This window comes from Stegodyphus dumicola, chromosome 1, assembly GCF_044657685.1.
Source record: "Stegodyphus dumicola isolate Sdum_Otavi_A_Nest chromosome 1, ASM4465768v1".
NCBI classification, from domain to species: Eukaryota; Metazoa; Arthropoda; class Arachnida; order Araneae; family Eresidae; genus Stegodyphus; species Stegodyphus dumicola.
Window position 1 is genome coordinate 20,902,985 of NC_140768.1, and position 21,452 is coordinate 20,924,436.

The 21,452-nt window shown below is 31.7% G+C and overlaps 1 protein-coding gene and 1 long non-coding RNA gene across 2 annotated transcripts in view; one reads left to right on the forward strand and one right to left on the reverse strand.

Moving 5' to 3' along the window:
* The first annotated feature begins 5,967 nt into the window (after window positions 1-5,967).
* Window positions 5,968-21,452, forward strand: part of LOC118183756 (uncharacterized) — a 73,274-nt gene continuing 57,789 nt past the window's right edge. Inside the window, exons 1-4 of the mRNA XM_035353363.2 lie at window positions 5,968-6,161; window positions 9,462-9,644; window positions 14,115-14,252; window positions 18,289-18,430. Coding sequence (XP_035209254.1) covers window positions 9,477-9,644; window positions 14,115-14,252; window positions 18,289-18,430 — 448 coding nt within the window. The 5' untranslated portion in view covers window positions 5,968-6,161; window positions 9,462-9,476. The remainder of the gene's footprint in view (window positions 6,162-9,461; window positions 9,645-14,114; window positions 14,253-18,288; window positions 18,431-21,452) is intronic.
* The window catches only part of LOC118183757 (uncharacterized), a 101,401-nt gene continuing 90,060 nt past the window's right edge, over window positions 10,112-21,452 (reverse strand). Inside the window, exon 3 of the long non-coding RNA XR_004757286.2 lies at window positions 10,112-10,368. This is a non-coding gene — a long non-coding RNA (uncharacterized LOC118183757). The remainder of the gene's footprint in view (window positions 10,369-21,452) is intronic.

The following is a 21,452-nucleotide window of genomic DNA, read 5'->3' on the forward strand; positions in this document are numbered from 1 at the left end:
TGTGTTTTGATACTTCATCAAGTGGTGTCGTCGTTATTCACTCTAAATCCATGAACCCTTAACGTGAAGAAAAATACGTAACAATATTATTTAATTTAATACCAATCTTTCTATATAAAAATCTGATGTGTACACCACATGACTTCCTTATTAAACGGAATATTAAATTATACGCATTTTTTCTTGCATTTCATTTAAACGTATTGGACTGAATTAAATCTGCTTCGCCGACAGCGCATAAACCACAATAGAATAAATGCATTCTTTAAAATTCACTCTAGTATTTGTTTACCATAGCGAAACTCTGGCGCTAGATTCACTTAACAGTATTACATTTCGTTCATATTATAGCTCATAATGCACAAAATTTATATCATTTAAAGAATAGAATTATCTAATCGTTGCCACATGTTCTATTCAAATACTATAATAAAGCTAGAATGATGTATAAAAGAAATTAGGCAAATAAAACAAAAAAGAAACAGTTTTTGACAGACGATTGAGTATTTCTCATTCAATTAATTCAGTTCTCACTTCGCGACAAGGCAAAAATACATAAAAACTCAAAATATCTGTATTAAAAATTACGAGGTAAATCTTAAACACTTATTTCCTCGAAAAATTTCCAGAAAGGATTAAGCATGATTTAATTCGCAATAATAAATGAAGGCGTTATCTTTGTTGTTGCAAGTTTCTCTAGATTGGAAACAAATCCACTATCCTGCAGTTTCAAATGTAAACAAGCAATTGCCGCCATCAAGAAAATTATTAGGCTTAGCGGCACTTAAACAACTTTAAAATTGTCGATAATTCTAAAAATATTGCCTAGAGATTTACTAAAGGCATAAAAACCTTAAACGGAAGATAAGGACAACATAATTCAATCATTTTTAAAGCAAAAAATGTACAATTTACAAACATATAAGAGTAAAGAAACTGAGATCATTGAGCCGGGTAACAGAGTAGATATATATATAAATATATTTATATACGTTTGGTGCGGTCGATTGCAACCGAAATACGAAGTGCACATCTACATGGTATAGTAGTCCTATATACAAAATTTCGACGTTCTGAGGCTACACGTTTTTGACTTATGCGAGATACGTACGTACATACGTTCGTACATACGCCAGGAAAATTTCTCTTCAGAATTCATTTTAAAGCAGTTTATAATTTTTTTTTGAAGGAAAAGAGTATTTTATTCTGTCCTTACTCACAGATATCACGCAAAAACATCGTTAAATTGCATTCGATAGCGGTCAAAATGGATATTTTCGTTGAAATATGCTGCCTGAAACTTTTTGCGATTACAATACTTCCTTTTTACTTCGTACAAGGAAGTAAAAATCTGACAATATTTCTCCATCAATCATATGACAGCTTGTTAATATATCTCATTTTAAATAGAAGATCCAAGATTAGGAAATAATCACTTGACATAATTGCAAAAATTGTGTCTGAAAAGAATTATAATCAATTTCAATCGTGTAATAAACAAACAACAGTCACTTAGTGTACTTGTAAAATTAAATCTGAAAGAAAAACCGATATTTATATACGAAATATAATAGCTTTGTATGCGCACTTGTAATATTTTAAAAGAAAAACTAAAATATAATATATGTAATTCAGCAAAATAGTCAGTTGGAAGAAATATGAATTCAGACTGACTGATTTTATCTGACTCATTATGTATGTAAGAGGAAAACCGTCAGTGAACGTATTCCAAACTAAAAATTTTCCACACGGAGTTCTGAAAATGGGTTGTTGTTAACTACTCCCCCCCTCGCCAAAAAAAGAAGAATTTTTTAAAAAATCTGAATTGTTTAAGATTTTGATGTTCAACCAAAAGTGTTTGTTGAAATCTTTTACTTTCTGACCACGCAATCTACAATTCTGCTATTACGTTCTTACTATCTCATTTTTTTGTCTTTTTAGCTTTATTATTAAGCATCATTTTCTTCGTACTTATGCCAAATACATGTATAATTAAATAGCAAAATATAAAAAAAAATTAAAAGCAGCATAGCAGTACAAGTTTAGAATTCCCTACGAAGCATTAAGTGTGAGTATAGAATTTTTTTTTCAGTCTTTCCTTAGTTAATCATATCAGTATTAGGGGATCTAGTTTATTAACTTTGTAGTTACTTTACGGATTGATAGATGGCGCCACTAAAATTGTTTTTACAAATTTTTTAATGCCCCATTTTACACAAATTTGCATTTAATATTATTTAATATTAATAATTTTTTTACGTTTTGCAAAATATGTATTTCTTTTGCTTGTTTTAGGCTGCGCACAAGAAAATTTTCAATGTGCAAATTAAAAGGGCGAATTAAAAAAAAAATTACATTAGCTTGTTTAAATATCTGATGTAACTAAATGGGAGCCCCTAAATGTTATGGATACAGATTATATCAAGAATTGCGCACATATAGTGAATGAAACAGATAAGAGGTAAAACAAAATACACCGGATTTTGTACTGCTACACTTAGTTGTTTCAAAACCTGTTGTAAACAGAGTATTAAAAAATCTGGTGTGTACACCACTTCCTTGTAGGGAATATTAAATTATACGCAATTTTCCCGCACATCATTTAAAAATATTGAATTAACAGTAAACGAATTTTGAATTAAATCTACTTCGTCGATAGCGCATAAACCACAATAGAATAAATGCACTTTTTAAAGTTCACTACATTTATTTACCATAGCGACACATTGGCGCTACGTTCACTTAACAGCATTAACATTCATTTTATAGCTCAGAGTGCACAAAAATTATATCATTTTAAGAATTACCACAAGTTCTATTCAAATACTATAATAAATCTAAAACGATATATAAAAGAAATTAAACAAATAAAAAAAAAAAAAAAAAAAGAAACAGTTTTCAGAAACGATTCAGCGCCGCTTAGCTAATGCGCATGCGCTACTAGTTAGTTCATTTCTCACTTCGCGGCAAGGCAAAAATACCTAAAAATTCAAAATATTTTCATTAAAATTTGAAAGCTATATAGAAAAACATAAACACGAAATACAGTTAAAACAATTAAAAACACAATTTTTACAATTAAAATTACAGTTTCTACGCCAAAACAAGCTAATAACTTAAATGTTCATTCCAGATTGAATTAAGCATAATTTAATTCGCAATAATAAAAGAAGATGTCCCTTTGTTGTTCTGAAGCTTAATTTCTCTAGATTGGCAACAGATCCACTATTCTTCTAAGTTTCAAATGTAAACAAACGTAGCAGCCATGGGAATCAAAAATTAAGCTTAGCCGCACTTAAAAAACTTTTAAATTGTTGATAATTCCACAATTATTGCATGTAGGTTAACTAAAGACATAAATATCTTAACCGGAATAACATAATTCAATCATTTTTAAAGCAAAATTGGTACTGCTTACTCAACCACCAGAGTAATCAAAGCTGGTATCCCACAGGGGTCGGCACTTTCGCCATATCTTTTTAGTATTTATACGCAAGACATCCCTAAAGACCCTTCTGTTCATCTTGCACTCTTTGCCTATGACACCGCCATACTTACTAAAGTCTGCACAGCAATCGCCGTAAGAACCAACTCCAAAACTATCTCATAAGCCTGGAAAAATGGCTCATCCTATGGAGGATTAAAATTAACACTGATAAAACCAAGGCAATAATTTTCCTAATGAAAATATGAAATACCCCTGAGATATTTGACGAAGAAATAGACTGGATTAATGAAACCAAATACCTTGGAGTCACTCTAGATCAAAAACTTACCTTCGGAACTCTTTTCCGCTCCGTAGCACAAAAATTTAAAATCACCACACCTACTATGCGACCTCTTCTTGGTAGAAGAAGCAACTTATCTACTACAAACAAATTCATTTTATATTGCTCCATACTTCGTCCAGCCCTCCTTTATGCAGCTCTGATCTGGGGACATGCAGCTAAAACCAATATTAAGCAGTTACTAATTCTGCGAAATAAAATTTTACGAGAAATTATCAATGCTCCTTGGTATATTATAAACACCTACGTTCACAGAGACCTTCAAATCGAACCTATTCAAGAGTATATTGAACGATTAGCGGTCAACTCCTTTCATTCAGTACAAACCCACAGTAATAGCCTTATTAGCACTCACAGACACTCCCTGCATCCCGGTGAAAAACATTGGTACCCATCTGACAGCCTACCCACATAAGAATTACAACCTTAATTGACTCGCCTACTCTAAATTGACTCTGCGGTCTGTCATCCGCTGCTACACCTTGTAACGACACTGACTTCACCCCCCCCATTCGCCGCTGTTAGCGCTGACCTGACTCTCTTCCCCCTCCCACACCTCCTACTACACTACTCTTCTTTCTTTTCCTTCCAGATTGTTATCAGAAGCCGAGTAAAAAGGTGTTTCTACATCTTGACACTCGAGAATAAAATACGATCTGTGTGTTCAGTTTTCTTACTAAGATGGATTTATAAAACTTTTTTTTGTCTTTTATTATTTTTTTCTGTTTATTTATTAAATATGACATATTTGGCGCTTATGTGATGTAAATTTCGATTCAACTGCAAAATCACAAAATATTTGAAAACAACATGTCTTTAGAATTTTCGATAAGCAGTCTCTCGCGTTAGAGATAAAGATATTTTTTTCGTACAGTGTTTCCACTGTTCGCTTTGAAATCACTTAGTTTGTTAATCAAAATTTCGTTAAAGTTTAAATAAAATATGAAATAGATAATAAAACGAATTCGAAGTTCAAATTTCGGGCTTCCAGGTGTCCATATTTGGGTGGGAACTACGTTATTCAAAACTTGATGGCTCTAGGTATCGTTGTTTTTTCACAGTACGGGAAACATACGTACATTCATGCAAATTTTTCATTATTCAACTTCTTTAAGTATAATACTGTCAGATAATAATTGGTGGCAACAGTTTGAAAAGTGATAGGCCGTTTCGAGACTAATAATGCCGTTTCAAGACCAGTATCTCATTCGGAACTAACGTCCCTTTTGGGCTAAAAAGATAAACAAATAAATAACAATATAATTATTCAATTAGCAGTAAGAAATTGGAAGAAAATGCCATCGTACGTGGCAAATATATTTCAAAATAACTTCTCTGCAATTAAATAACATATTCCTAGAATAAAGGAATTCATAAACAGCATGGAATAGAAATATATTTTGGAAGCATCACATACTGAAATAGCATTTATGTATTCTTATAGGATGACATAGTAAGAAGAATTATTTGAATTCCCAACTTGTCAATGATTGTTTCAAGATAAGCGCTACGGTTGTCAGGAAATCAAAAAATTCAAGTCGCCAAAGTAATAATAACAAAACAAATTTGGCAATGTTTGCGCTAAAATTTAGAACTTACTAAATGAAAACATAAATTTAATTACAAGTAAAACGTTGCGCAAAAAGTATGGGGAGGAAATGTAAAACAAAAATGTTAGAAAATATACCTGCAAAAAATTGATACTTGCTTCCGTTGGCATAATAAAATGTCGCCCACGTCCTTACAGGAGCCAAATTGGCGCCACCAAAGCTGTTCTCCGAGGAATATCTCAAAACTCCGACAAACAAAGTAGAACTGGTAGTGGAATTCATAGTTTCAGGTAGAAACATCGTTTGTTGAAGTTTACATTGAAAACATCGTCAATGCGATATAGCTTTATATTAATAATTATCAATTTTATTAAGAAATTTTTATAATCAATGAGATCTTGATTATTTCAATCAACTGTCGGTGCTGATTCTCTGATGATCATTGATCCTCTAAAATTTCATCGACTCCCAAATATTTATTTAAAAATTAATACTACTATATGTTGAGAAGCAGACTTTATATTTTGGCATTTTCTTGTTCTAGTAAAATTGTCATCCACATTATCAAGAGAAAAAGTATCAATGTTTTTACATCCGGTGCATCATTAAGATTCGATAAGCTTTACAGTCAGCATTAAATTGCCTAAACTCAATCTCGGTGAACAAAATTCAAATTCCGTTGCTTACTGTTTTGTTTACTACTTCTTGTTTATATTTTTATCTGCAATGAGGGTGTGCATATGATGTTTTATGGCAAGAAAATCGCTGTGTTTTATTACCATTGTAGTGGGATATTGCATCAACGAATGGGAGCGAAATTTAGGTATAAACATTTAAGTATTATCTTACTTAGTTGCATTTAAAAGGAGAGATAAATGTGAAACTTTAAATTTAACATAATGTAGTTCAACCCCCATATTTAAACGCTGTGTAGAGCATGATAATTTAATTCCTAATATGAAATTTTCGATGAAATTTCCGAAATTTCGATGTTTTTTCAGGAATCGTGATTTTGCAGAACCTAGCAAGATAAGAATCGCGTAACTTTTTTAAAATCCACGTGACTACATGTAGATTTTTTGAAATCTACATTAATCTACACTAAAGTTGTCGTAGATCTTATAATGAAAGAGAAATAAAATATATATTTTTAACAGACAGGATTTTCAGTAGATTGCCCGATTTTATAATATTGCTTTCCCTGCAATATGATAGTAAATGTGTAAGGTTTATCATGTTTTCAGTTATCTAGAAAATTCATGTTCAAACTTCTAATAATATAGCTTGAAATTATGCTGTATGTCATCAGATAAGATACTTGGAATAATAGTACTGTTGTAAGGTAATCTGATCAGTCTAGAAGATGTTCACGTAGTTTCCTAGATTTAACAATAAATCTAACGACTCTGAAAGTTTCATAGTTCAGTAGTCCAACAAATCTGATAATACAGCACCTTTTTTACTGACATTCTTCTTAAGATTTGGCTCGACTAGAAATAGTAATATTCGATAAGATTCAGCATCTGCTTTGCATTTTCTTGCCATTTTCAATTAATGATTTTTTTAAAACTTCACTTTAGAATAATCATTTGTTTTCTTTATCTTTATTTATTTAAAAATGTTTTAAAAACTTGATCAAACTATTGATAAGGACGTAAACTGGCCCTTTAACAATTCATCAAAAGCTTAATATTATTAATTGACTTGAAAGCATTAAGGATAAAAATTTCATTATGCTAAATAAGGAAAAAATAATAAATATTTATGTGTTATTAAAGATTAGAAAAATTGAATGGAATCTATGGAGGTGGATATTCAAACTTTATTTGAAATATCTTCATGTGCTGCAGTGATGATTTCTTTCAAGCAAAATATTAAAAAGTGAAAACTAATTAAATGTAATTAAATGGTGCTATCTCATTATCTTTCACTAAAGTTACACAATCATTGCTGACTTTAGAGATCTGATCATTGTTCATTCAATACTGATCTGATCATTGCCTTGTCAATATCAATTGACGGTTGATCTTTACATTATGGTAACTTGGCGTTTTTTTGGCGAAAATTTGGCGACCAACTCTCCTACAGCAACCCTCTATTTTTTTTTTCCCGCCGCCATTTTGTCTTCACGAAGTAAAGACATGTTTCTTTTCTTTTTATCTACTGAACACTTCTTCCAACAATCTACTAGCCGAATTACACTTATGCTAGAAATTTTATCTAACAAAACTGCTTAATCATGACAAATATTCACTGCAAAATTGGGAAAAAGTGCACAATACCGTACTCTTTACGCGTTTTCAAAATACCACATACACATAAACCATGTACATGCCGACTTATTTTTACTTAAAAAAACATCCCAGAATTGCACAAAAATGGCATTGCGCACACTCTTCACTATATCCATGTACACTGCTTTTTTCTCATAAATTAGAAAAATTTCACGAAAATACATGACAATTTTCTCAATCTTTAAACCCGGTAAAAAGAACATATATGAAATTACCTGATCGCGAAAAAGTATTTACCCTTTCCATATATGAACATTTCCACATATAAAATAAATAAAATATCCAAAAACGTTTACCTCTAAATCATCTATTACATTATACATGTCACCAACGAATTCATACCGCAAGCATTACAAATACTTAGTATCAAATATTTAAATTATTACCATGCACGTTTACTTCAACTTAAACGTATACCAAATTTCTACAAACATAAAATTCACAAAATAACTATCATTTAATTAAAATATAATTAAATTCAAAAACACTACTTAATATATAAATGAGCACATACATTAAATTAATAAAAATTACCTTACAATCCTAATTACTTTAAACTAAATCATTGCTAATGACAATTTTCCCAATAATACCAAATGCCTTTACTTCCACCTTACATTTAGAACAATGCATAAAAATAATATCCTCAAATAATTAAAAATACTAACTTACCTAATCTTCTTCAGAATCTTGATTACGTGTCCGATAAACTTTTCTTTAGTTACGGCCATGGGATCCAAAAATTCACGAACACTGTTTCACACAACACAGAATAAACCAAATACAAAATTTCCAGATTTTTTCCCGATTTCCCCCCTTTTCCGATTAAAGAACCGTAATTCGTCCATTAATATAACATGACATATCCCATGATCTCTCATTTCCCTCACACAAAATAATGCGTAATCGGAACTGAGTACTGCTCACATTATTACCAAAGTCCCAGGTAGTAACCTTTATCGCCTCCAAAATGTCGCCAAACTACCAGTTACCATATTGTAAAGATCAACCCAATTGACTGATCATTGCCTTACCAATACCTTTTTACAGCTTTCTGGTAGAAGTGTGGATAATCAGAAAATACCAGTTAAACTTTGCATAAATGTATTTACCAATATAAATTGTTTGTTGAATATATTTTCAAAATTACTATGCGTAAATTTTTCATTCATCAGTGTATTGAGCAATGCACAAGTATATGATTTGGAAACAATTTCAGTCTGGTAAACCAATACAATTGATAATCTGGCATTGCTGAAGTTGAAGATTCTGGCATCCTGGATTATCAGATCTTTGCTTTGCTTCTGTTTTATCTATTCCTGGAAGCTTCAGATGGAATTAATTTGCCAATAAATACATGCTTTCTTGTCTTACTGTTGTCTTCTGTCTTTTAGTTTATCGCATCAAACCAAGAAAAATTTATGCATTAAAATTGGAAATTGAAGGACAATGTCACGATATTCCTGATGCCCTGTTTCGGGATGTTTGCGAATCCCTTTGTGCACGTTATCAGCATTTTCTGGACAATGATGGTTATCAATTTGAACATTCATGAACATGATTACTTTATTATATTTGTCTTCTGTATTCGAAGCCCTTCCATTTCACTCTGTGTTCAGAAATAAAGTTTTTCTCATCATTCTAAGTGGGAGTACATTTTTTTAGACACCCTGTATTTCTTGCATGGAAATACTCTAGAAACTAAATTAATTTTGTTGAATCTTTAATTCGACAACTAGAATTATGTAATAATAATTAAAGTTTGTCTGATTTGTAATTAATATAATTTTTAATTTTATTTCTGCTTGAATAAATATCTGCCTTTAAAGCTGTTTAGCTGGATCATGGTTGATGGGAAGACTTCTTCATCAAGTGGTATTAGTGCTTCTGATCCTACCGAAAATACAAATTTGCTGGAATTCTACAAAAGAAAATTTGATGAATATCAGAAGAAGGATGATAAATTCAAAGAGAAAGTTGATAAGCACTTGAAAGATCTTATTGCTGATAGGGTATGTATATTTGAAATGTGTATTAATAATAAACACTCTTTTTTTTAGCACCAGAGGTGCTGTTTCTCTCAGACCTGACTTTTTTGTCTGTGTTACTTTTGTGTCCATATCAATTTTGTATTTATATCATTTTTCAAATGCAGCCACAAGATGTTATCATCATGTATTATTTTTTAGGAAATAATATAGTGAATATATAAAAAATATATGGCAACACAAATGAAAGTGTGTTGCTGCCAAATGTTATCCCTATGTATTGTTTTTAAAGAAGAAATATAGCAAATAGAATCTGTGGCAACATTTAACAAGATTTGATTAAAAAATAATCAAGAATTTTAAAGGTATTGGATATAAAATATTTTTAACTTCTAAGCACCAGTTTATTGTCATTTGATAGAGTGTAATATTTAAAATATTTTTTAAAAATTTAATCTGCCTGTTATTGATTAGTAAATTAAACGATTTAAGAGGCAGTAAATGATGTTCTTCATCTTCTGTATTGATTTCCAACTGGACTTGGGAAATCATGCAACTGAATTTGTTAAAACATTATATATTTTTTCTTTATTTCTGGTAACTCTTTTAGACAGGTGACGGAGAACGGGGATGCCTGGTGTATAACATAGGTAAACAGGCATATGTCTCACGTCCTCCACTATCTCGAAGAAACAACTCGCTGGAGCCCCATGATGCTGCACTGGGAGTTTTCATGGCCATACTGGGGCTAGATGTCGAGTAGATTTTACATAGGACGTTGTTTATAAAACAAAGTAACTTAAAAAGAATATAAAGAATAGCATTGAAACACTAAAACACACATATAAGCTGAAACACATAGATACACAAAAATAAAAGCATAAAAACACATTCATAATTACATAACATAAAGACATAAAAACACACACAAAAAGACATAACATGAATAACACAGAATACATACGGAAACACATAGAGCACATAAATGCAAATATTGCACACATAGGAGACATAGTAAGGTATGCGTAAAGCAGAAGCGCTATGTGGAAATATGCTCAATACACATAATACATAATGCATACTCTACATTTGGTACTTGTACGAATATCTTGGATAGTTACAGTTATACAATTCTGGAAGGATTCATGGTTACATTAGAGACATACAATACACTGAATAAATACATTAGGAACATACATTACTTCATTAGGGACTTGCATTACATTATTTAGATATGTTACGGTGCATACACTATATTTGGTACATTGTACAAATTTTATACATTTCGATCTTACAATTATACAATTCTGGAAGTTACAGTTATACAATTCGGGAAGGATTCATGGTTACATTAGAGACATACGATACATTAGACGAATACTCTACATTAGGAGCATACATTATTTCATTAGAGATTTGCATTAAATTATTTACATATGTTACAGTGCATACTGTACATTTGGTACCTTGTACGAATGTCTTCGATAATTACAGTTATACAATTCTGGAAGTACTCAGGGTTACCTTAGAGACATACAATACATTGGATAAATACACTACATTAGGAACATACATTACTTCATCAGAGACTTGCATTGTATTATTTACATATATTACGGTGCATACACTACATTTGGTACATTGTACAAATTTTATTCATTTCGATCTCGTATTGTTACAGTTATACAATTCTGGAAGGATTCATGGTTACATTAGCGACATATGACACATTAGACGAATACTGTACATTAGGAACATACATTACTTCATTAGGGATTTGCATTAAATTATTTACATATGTTACAGTGCATATTCTGCATTTGGTACATTGTATGAATATGTATAATAATGTATAATTGTCAAGAAAAAGTTGGTTGTAGCGCCGAATTACACAAATTAGAATTTTTACATATTTTTATTTTTGAAATTGAGAATGATTTTTAAAAATGTAGCATATTTATCAAGCATAATTAATGTTCCAAATAATTATAAAGCTATTGCATTTCAGAGCTGGATATTTTTTTAGCTTTTCCTATGATATAAGGAAATTTGTAACTACTTCTTTTAGAAAATAATATTTTAAATCTGAACTATAGAAAATTTCAAACAAGCTGTTTTCTCTTGCAATTTTTATGCTTTTTATTGGTGTAAATAAGTAAAAAATACTAAAATATTTAAAAACGAATTTTTGAAAGTTTCGTTTAAAATTCTAAATTGTGCTGCTTTCTTAAAATTGTAGATAAGCATTATAGCACAATTTCTATAAAGGAATTTTATTTCAATTATATTTCATAATACATCATAGTGATAAACACTTTTGACTCCTTAAATTTTTTTTTACATTTAATTCTAATATTAAAATTGTATTTAACCATAATAATTAATTTTGCTTGAATTTTATAGTGATTATTTTTTTTATTTATTTTTAGTTCTGCATAAAATTTTTTTTATTTACTGTTAATTTAATTTATTAGCCCAAACGGGTGCATGAATACATGTATGTTTCTCGCACTGTGACAAAAACGACAGTATCTAGAGCCATAAAATATTGAATAATGTAATCCTCCACCCGAACATGGGCATCTGGACAGCCGAATTTCGAATTTGTTTTAATCTATTTCATATTTTGTAAAACTTTAACGCATTTTTGATTAACAAACTCAACGAGTTCAGAGCGAGCACTGTACGGAAAATAACAGTTTTATCTCCAGTGTGGAAATTCTAAAGATATGCTGTTTTCAAATGTATGTGGTTTACGGGCGAAGAACATGATATTCAATAAATATAGGTAACACACGAAACGTTAAAAAAAGGTTCCTTTTGGGCGTAATATAAAATCTGAGTGCTTCTAGATTTTATTTTACCTTTTTTTTTTTCCCTTCATTACACTCAGAAAATTTTATGCTCCGAATTTAATAAATTACTAAAATAAATATTCCACTTTAATGTTAATAAGTTAATGATGATTTAATCAAATAAACTATTGTTTTCTAATGTTATTATAGTTTTGAAAATCACTGCCTGAAACTGGTCATTAAATTAAAAAAATTATCAGATCTTGTTTAATTTTACCTTATTTATTTCAAAGCATCACGTACTATCAATCTTATTTAATTTTACTTTATTTTTCGCAAAATTAAGTTCATAAATTTTGTGCTTAGAGTTTTTACCGTTTTACCAAAGTAAAGATGTTTGTAGTATTTATCAGAACAACAAATTAGACTTTTTTCACATAGGATTAACCAAAAAATATACTTTATTTAAAGCTCACTGGTGTTTAAAAGGGAATTGGCAGGTCATCTGATTTTTTGATTGGCAGGTGGTCACCAGCCCTATCAGATTTTTTAAAGGAGCCATTACATGTGTTCTTGAAGAAGTTATTGAGGTGCTGTTTGATAGTCTCTAAAGAAATGAACTTAGGTCATTCAGAAAATTTTGAAGTCATCTGAAGGTGCAAGGTCTAGTGAATATGTCAGATGATACAAAATATCCCAGCCATACTTAATTAGTCTTCTTCTGACAGTCATTGAAATGGGAGGCCGAAGAGAGATCATGATGGAAAGCATCACCTCAATGACCAGTCAGTTCTGGGTGCTTTGCTTCGCTTTCTACTTTTAAGCTGCCATTGGGAACAGCATTTTCCCAAATTTGTCTGATTTGCTGGCAACAATTCATAGTATATTCTTTGTAGTCCTGTCATCCACAGAATATTACTTTTTTTGGATGAAGCTCCCTCTTAATCTTTCCTATAACATGGTTATATGGTATCCACTTCTCATCTCTAGTAATGAGTTGTTTGAAAAAAGGAGCTTTTATATTTATTTCCAGGAAAGAACCACGTAAATTTTATGAGCAATTTGACTAGCATTTATTCCTTTTTTAAAATAAAAGAACACAGTATGAAGAATATGAACTTTTGGGTTCTTCATTCTTAGCATCGCATTAAAACAAAAATTATGCCCAAACACATTAAATAAAACAAATAAACAGAAATTATACCCATTTTGCAACATGACTGTGTTTAAATAACTACTTATATATATATATATATATACTTTAAAAGGAAAGAAAAGAAATTTTATGGTCAGGGAGAACCAAAAATCTATGTCTGATATTTATAACTTAAATATTTTTAGTAGTAAAATTAAATTGCAATATATGAGCATAAAATGTCAATTAATTAGTAAAGAAAATATAGACATGAGAATGAAAATTAATATATAAATTGCTAAAAAGGAAACTGTTGCAATATTATGTTGAACAGATAGTGAAAGTAAGTCTTTCATGAGTTATTATATTGATTTTTATAGCTTTGTAAGATGTATTTTTTGGAACACAATATTGCTGACTGATAAACTTCTGAGTACAGTTTCTCTGTCAGCTGTGAAGTTCCTTAAATAAATACATATTAATAGTTTTTTAATAAGTAAAATCTAAGAATATGGCAATTTTATAGCTTAGGCAATAGTTTATTTATTTTTCTAAATTCTCTAGCATGAACTTGAAGCTGAAGTTTTAAGAAGAGGGGAGAAAATATCTGACCTTCAGAAAGCTTTAGTTGAGCTCCAGCTCAGTTGCTTTGAAGAACGGGAGCGTGTTTTAAAATTATCTACTGAAAATGAAGAATTAAAGGTAAGTAATAGCATTATTTTAAAGTATAATTTGAAAATGAGACTATTTATACTTTTTTAACAATTACAATCAGATATTATATTTTTCATTTCCAGAGAATCGGTGATTTTAATTTGTTGATTAAAATCAATGATTTAAATCATGATTTACAAAAAAAGAATCGTTGATTAAAGTCAGTCTCCCAGGTTTTTTTAAATGATGGGAAATGTGTTGACATCAGAGAGCTTAATATAATCTTTAATGGTTTAAAAGAGATTTTTAATTAACAAATGCAAAAAAAGAATTGAATCTTTTTTTTTTTTTTTTTTTTAATAAGCTAGTTTTATGTATGAATCCTATGATGTGTGTGCTGATTCAAGCTGTTCTAACAAGTTCTGGGCAGTAAGTTAGGCTGCCATGTCCACCTGCCTTTATATCTAGTGTATTGATGCTTTCTTTAATATCTAATCAGGACTTGACCTTCTGCAGGAAATCTCTGCTAAAATAGCATTCAGCTAATATTTTTTTTAATACCAAAATGATATTAAATAATTTTTAACCATTACATTTAAAATTATGCTGCCTAGTACCAAACATTGCCTTTCACTTCTTCCATCCTTTGCACTTCAATCAATCGATATTTCTTAAAATGCTTGTAAAAATTCTAGCCAACAGTAGAAAAAAAAGCTTCTTGCACTACTGCTGTCTAACATAGGTGTTTTTCAGCCTCCCATTAACTGCATAAGCGCATATGGTAATTCCACATTTTTCATCACAGTCATGTTAAATGAAACTTGAAAGGGTTTAAGATTAAGAAGAGATGTTTGGCCTCTCAACTTTTTATCCCTCTATTTAAGTATTTCTTTTGTAGTTTTTTTATCTTGAACATATTATTATATAACTTTTAACATTTGCTTAAATTCCCCGTATGTACAACTTGGTGCATAGATGTACCCGAGCAGTGTCTTGTCGATATGCTCAAATCAGTTTGATGCCCCTCGTTTAACAATGATGTTATCATTATTACCCTCTTAAATTTTGGTACTGAATACAATGCAAAATGAGTTTTCTGCTATTCCAAAAAATATAGCACTAAGCCTGTCAAATCAAAATTCATATTTAATTTTAGCATCATGCTAAATCAATTGGCAAGATCCCTCTAATAGATCCTAATTGGCCTGGAATCAGATCTTGCCAGACTGATGCATTCTTGTCCAACACTGGGGCTTTATCACCTCTTCATTGCCATTTTTGTTATCTTTTTACAGTATTAGCTACTTATAAATTTAGATTTTCCTGGCACTAATTTTAACTTTTCATAAATGCACAAACAATTACTCAACCTTTTCCATCATACATCACTATAACATCTATATGTGTCTGCTTAACTACTTGCTATGTACCTAATCTTTGCCCACCAGCGGCCGAGCAGTAACGTTGCTGAACGCTGGTAGTTCGGTCCGAGGTTCGAATCCCGCGAACGGGCTGGCTGCATGGGTGTTTTCGTGATTTTCCCCATGTGTAACGTGTATACGAGCCAGTTTCCCTTAAAAAGTCCTCCACGAAGGCATCCCTCCCTTAAGGCAGATAGCCCTCGAGTGCTTTGCCGTATTCTAGTAAACCAAAAAAAAAAAAAAAAAAAAACCCTAATCTTTAGAAGTTAACTCTACTGATTTGCTACTTATTATCTTTAATGCTCATTATGAACATAGAAAATTAAAAATATAAAAACTAAAATAAATATTTTATTTTCCATAGCTTGAGGCATAAAATTAAAAACAATACAAAACAAATATTTCAACTTCTCATCCACTGCAACTCACTGCTAGCTTATATTTCCAACAAAAACAAAGCTGAACACAGCTACAGTGTTGCCTGGATGGATGGAAACATACAACTAAATTTCTATACTTACCAAACATAGCTAATGTCAGGTGTTTGGCTTCTGAAGAGACAACCATCCAATGAAGGTTGGCTGTTTAAACAAGTTCAACAGTGAGAATTCTACTCAGAATGTCAGATGAAATATCCTCTTAGTTTTAATCTATGCTTCTTCCTGCCTTAATTTGCATAAATCTCTGGACTGAGTGGTACATCAAGAAGCAAGTTATAAAAGAAAGAAATTAGCATGTAGCTAATTAGTAGTTAAATTTAAATGTTACAAAGGGACTGATGATTGAAATTTCAACTCTAAAATTCAGAATCTAAGAACTGTGTTATTTCCCAAAAATATATTGCTTAAAATTTGCATCCAGCATTTTTAGAAATTTAGTTCAAGTTTCCATAATTTGTATTTTCTGTATGATAATTCTCATTGTCTACTGCTTTAATGCTTTTTTTTTTTTTCATCAAGACTTTTCTTGAAGCCATTCTCTTTTCGAAAGGGAGTATAAAATAAAATTGAAATTAATTTGTGTCATATGATTCTTCTTCTTATTTTATATTCTGTTATGTGTCTAATGACACTTATTTGTACTTAACAGCAAAAATGTAACTGAAGGTCTTTCATTCTATAGTAAGGAAAGATTTGCAAACCAAAACTTTTAATCAACCAAAGAAACAAAGCTAAACAATAACTGCTATTCTTAATCAAGTGTCAGTATTATAATTTTCACCTTCTTTTCACACCTTTTTCTGCTGAAGATGTAAAAAATAAGCTAATAACTACAGCATGCATCTTGCACTAATTTAGCTGCATATTTTTATGTGATATCAGAAAGAAAGAAATACTCAACTGCACCTGTATATAACATTCATTTTTTATCATCATTTATGAGATTCAAAATTTTCATTGCACATGCGTTCATATTTGTGTGCATGTAGATATATTTTATATGTATGATTAATTTTTGTTTTCTTTCTGATTATCCTCCCCTTCCCCCAAAAAATAATTATGAGGCAATGCACTATGTCACCAGAATAGTTATATGGCAGCCCATTTTCACCAAAATGTATTTATGTGGCATCGCTGATATGCATGCAAGCACAGGAGATATAGATTTCAGTGCATGTCAGTTTCTTCCTTCCAAATCTGAGACTCACTTTTTCCGATTAATGTTTGTTTTTGACATTTTTGCCCCCTTGTAATGAATTGTAATAAGACAGGAATTTGCCAGCGGTGAAAAAAGAAAGCATTGCATTTCTTTAGAAATATGATATCTTACCCAACAGTAGAGAATGCAGAAATTCACATTCTGTGAAGTTACATTTTTTAAATGATCATATTTTATGCAAATGCAATGTAAAAAATATCAAACAGAGTGTTAGGATGTAGATCAGATATTGGTTTGAAGATGGGCGTATGTTGTATACAACAGCTGTTCATTTCATTTATTGTTGGACAAAAAAAACATTAGTGAAGTTGTATGAAAAAGACCTGGAAATTATACCCAAACACAACTGTAGATTGGTTAATTATCTCCAAGAAATGTGTATACCTTTTGTGGTAATTTGCAGGATGTCAAACTTGTACAATTGTCTTTTTTAAAAAAATAGATTGCTGCGTACATGAGAGGACAACAACAGCATCCACTTCAAAAAGTGAATATAAGCATTTCTTAAAAGAGCCAGATATTTTATTACTGATGTTACTTGCTTTTTAAATTTTATTAATTGATTGCTGTTTTATGGATTTTTAATAGGTTTCCATTTTGACAATGGCTGTTGCCTTTCACATATTAACATGGCAAAAAACTAGTTGCCAATGAATTGGTGACATTTCAAGAGAGGGAGTATGACTAATCAGAAAGTACCAATTTTTCTTCTGAAAGTTTCTTGCCTCCCAATAGTTAGAATTTTTTAGTGCTTTATAAATACCCTGCTATTCTGTTTAGTATTTACTTATAGTTTAGTAACTGTATTTTTTCTTTGTGTCTATTAAAACTTGTAAAATCTAATTCAAGCATTTGTTTATAATCCTTTTGATACTTGAAATGTTTCTGTGAATCTAATGTAGAAAGGCAAAGTTTTATCCAATAAAGATAAATCGTTTTAGAAATAATCATCCTTTAAGTTTTGATTTCATGTTGAAATGAATTAATTTAAAGAATGTTTTTAGAAAAGAGAGACAAAGCTGCATGAAGACATTCGACAGCTTCTAAAAGTGACTAAGGATCAAAATATCCGTGATAAAATTATTTATATTCTCAAAGAACCTAGAGTGGAAATTGGTTATGCATATTCTGGGGCTAAACATAAAAGTGAGTACTGTTCTTCCTTATGTAAAAAGTTCTTTAAAGTTTTTTGAGTCTTTATTTATGAAAAATAGCACTTCAGTAATTAAAAAAAAAAAGGATTGTTTAAAATAATATTTTGTATTTTGAAAAGTTATACATCTTGCATTGTTTTTAGCTAATGGAGAGGAAAATTCTACAAAAGTCTTGTAAGGTAAGCATTTATAGGGACATTTTTATTAAGTATGCTATTCAAGTTCATATCTTATTCAACCACCATTTCTTGGTACTCTATTTGCTCAAAAAATTAATTGTGGATTTTCACCAAGTGGAGATGGAAGACTGGGAATTTTAAAGAAAGAACCGTTTTACAATAAAAATTGGATTACTGAACATTCAGGAATTTTTTTATTTATTTATTTATTTTAGAGATTTTACATACCTTTAGATATTTTTCCACATATTTTTTTGTTGTCGAAACCTTTTAGTAGTATGAGACTACTTTTTGTTGTGCTGTAGAAGTGACCTCCCCTAAGAGGAAAGCGGTTTCTGAACTTTTGTTATCACTACTTCATTGGTTTGGAAATGCTTATCACTGAGAAACTTTTTCAGGTGCAGAAAGACATAGTAGTTTGTAAATGCTGATTCTGGGCTATATGGAAGGTGATTTAGCAGCTGCCAGCCAAAAGATCCCCAGGTGCAACTTTTGTTTGTAGTGGCTCAACAGTTCATCATCATATTTAGGGTATGAGCTCAAAAACTGCAAAATACATATAATTTCTTTATTTTGTGCTTTGGTTAGCATCTTCAAAACTCATTCAAAGTACACTTTCTGTAGCCCAGCCTGCAAAACTTATGAGAATTCATTGATCATGTGGAAAGGGGGAATCATCTATTTCCATGAATCAAGATGTTTATTATAAGGGTCATTCAAGGTTGACCAGGACTTTTATTTCTTCAGAAGAAACAGATAGCACAAGAAGCACCAAACTATGCCAGCTTTTCAAAGTATTCTCCATGTACGTCAAGGCACTGTTGCCATCATTATGGCAGCTCCCTGATTCCTTTGGCGTAGAAAGAGCTTGGTTTTTGTCGTAGCCACTGGAGGACATCGTTCCGCAGCGCTTCATCTATCGTGAATTTCTTCCCTTCTGGATTGTCTTTAAAGGGTGCAAACAAATCATAATCACGGGGGGCTAAATCTGGATTGTAGGGGGGAGGGGGCAGAACGTCCCAACGCATTTCAGCCACAGTTGTTGTTATCACATTGGCCTTGTGAGGGCGGGCATTGTCATGGAGAAGAATGACATTTCCAGACAACTTCCCAGGTCTTTTCTTGTGAATGGACTTTCGTACAGCACCACTGAACAATGTGGAGTTATACTGGACATTAAATGTGTTTCCTTTGTCCAGAAAATTCACATGGATAACACCATTAACGTCCCAGAAGATACTTGCCATGTTCTTTCCAGCCGATGGTTGCGTTTTGCTTTTCTTGGGTGGCGAGGAATCTTTATACCATCATTCCATGCTGCTTCTTTTTGTCTCTGGGGTTGAATTGTGCAACCATATTTCATCACACGTGATGATGGATTGCAACAATTCAACTGGGCTCAAAACCAATTCAGAAGCTGTTCACAGACCATCATGTGTGACCACTTCTGATCAAATGTCAGTTGCTGGGGAACTCACCTTGCACAGATTTTGCGGAAGCATAAGTGGTTGTGATGATTGTCTTAATACTCCCGACACTGATATTCACCTTGGTTCCACACTATTACTCGCTGGTTCTCAAGAATCATTTGCTCAACACGTGGGATATTTACCGGTGTGACTGCAGTCAGGCGAATGTGTCCATGCACTTCCTTTGTGACCAGCTCCCTTCCTTTGCAAAACTGTTCACACCATTCGTACACTCTTGTCCGTGACATCATTTGTTCGCCATACTGTGCTTGCAATCTTTTGAAAGTTGCAGCTTGTTTAACTTTCTCCTTCACAAGAGATCACACACCACTACTCAAAAGCCACAGACACACTGCTTGCCGCCATGTTCGCATGTGCCGAATTACTATTAAACAGCCTCACTCACTCACAAGCTTTGACATCACTCAAGGCATTGTTAACCAGCACAGCTTCTGGCAGTAAATACTTCCTAGGGTCACATTTCTTGCTGCCAGGAAATGAATAATGAATACTATATCACAGGCAGGGGGAGCTAGTCTTCTTAAACATTTCTATCATGCAATATGAAGGACACTCCCTGCAGGTAAGATTCAAAATTATATCCATTTGTATGCAAGAGATGAGGGAAGATGCTGCACATGTGCAAATTACTGACGTACATTCTTAAAAAAATATTGCGAAATGGTTCAGAATAGAAGAGAAACTCGCCAATGTGACTCTTAAAATCACAATAACAACCTTCTATTTAACGTACATATGTTAAAACACTCAATCGATTTTGAGGGCAGCTAAAGGTCCCTCCTCATCAGGAGAATGAAATTACTAGAAAGGGGGGAAAAGATGAAAAATAAAGCATTGGCAAAGGAGTCTCAGTAACATGTGGTTGTTATCAGCACACACGTGGTTGTAATCAGATTTTGAATCAGATTACACTAGCCGCCTACTTTTACTGAGCTTACTACTTTTTCATTCAAGGTTCAGTCTTGGTGCGTGAAAGTGCAGTTGCCCCTCGCTCCCTATTTTTTGACTTCCTTGATTTGTTTGCATTTTAGTCTATGTGTTATATGTTTGATCAGATAGCCTGGCTCAATAAAGGTAGGCGGCCAGTGTAATCTGATTCAAAATCTGGTTATGGCCATGTGTGTGCTGATAACAACCACATGTTTCTGAGACTTCTTTGCCAGTGCTTTATTTTTCTTCCTTTTCCCCTTTCTAGTAATTTCGTTCTCCTGATGCAGAGGGAACTTTAGCTGCCCTCGAAAACGATTGAGTGTTTTTTCACATACGTACGCTAAATACAAGGTTGTTATTGCGATTTTAATCTTACATATATTAAAGGAGAGCATAAGAGTAAAAAAATAAGTAC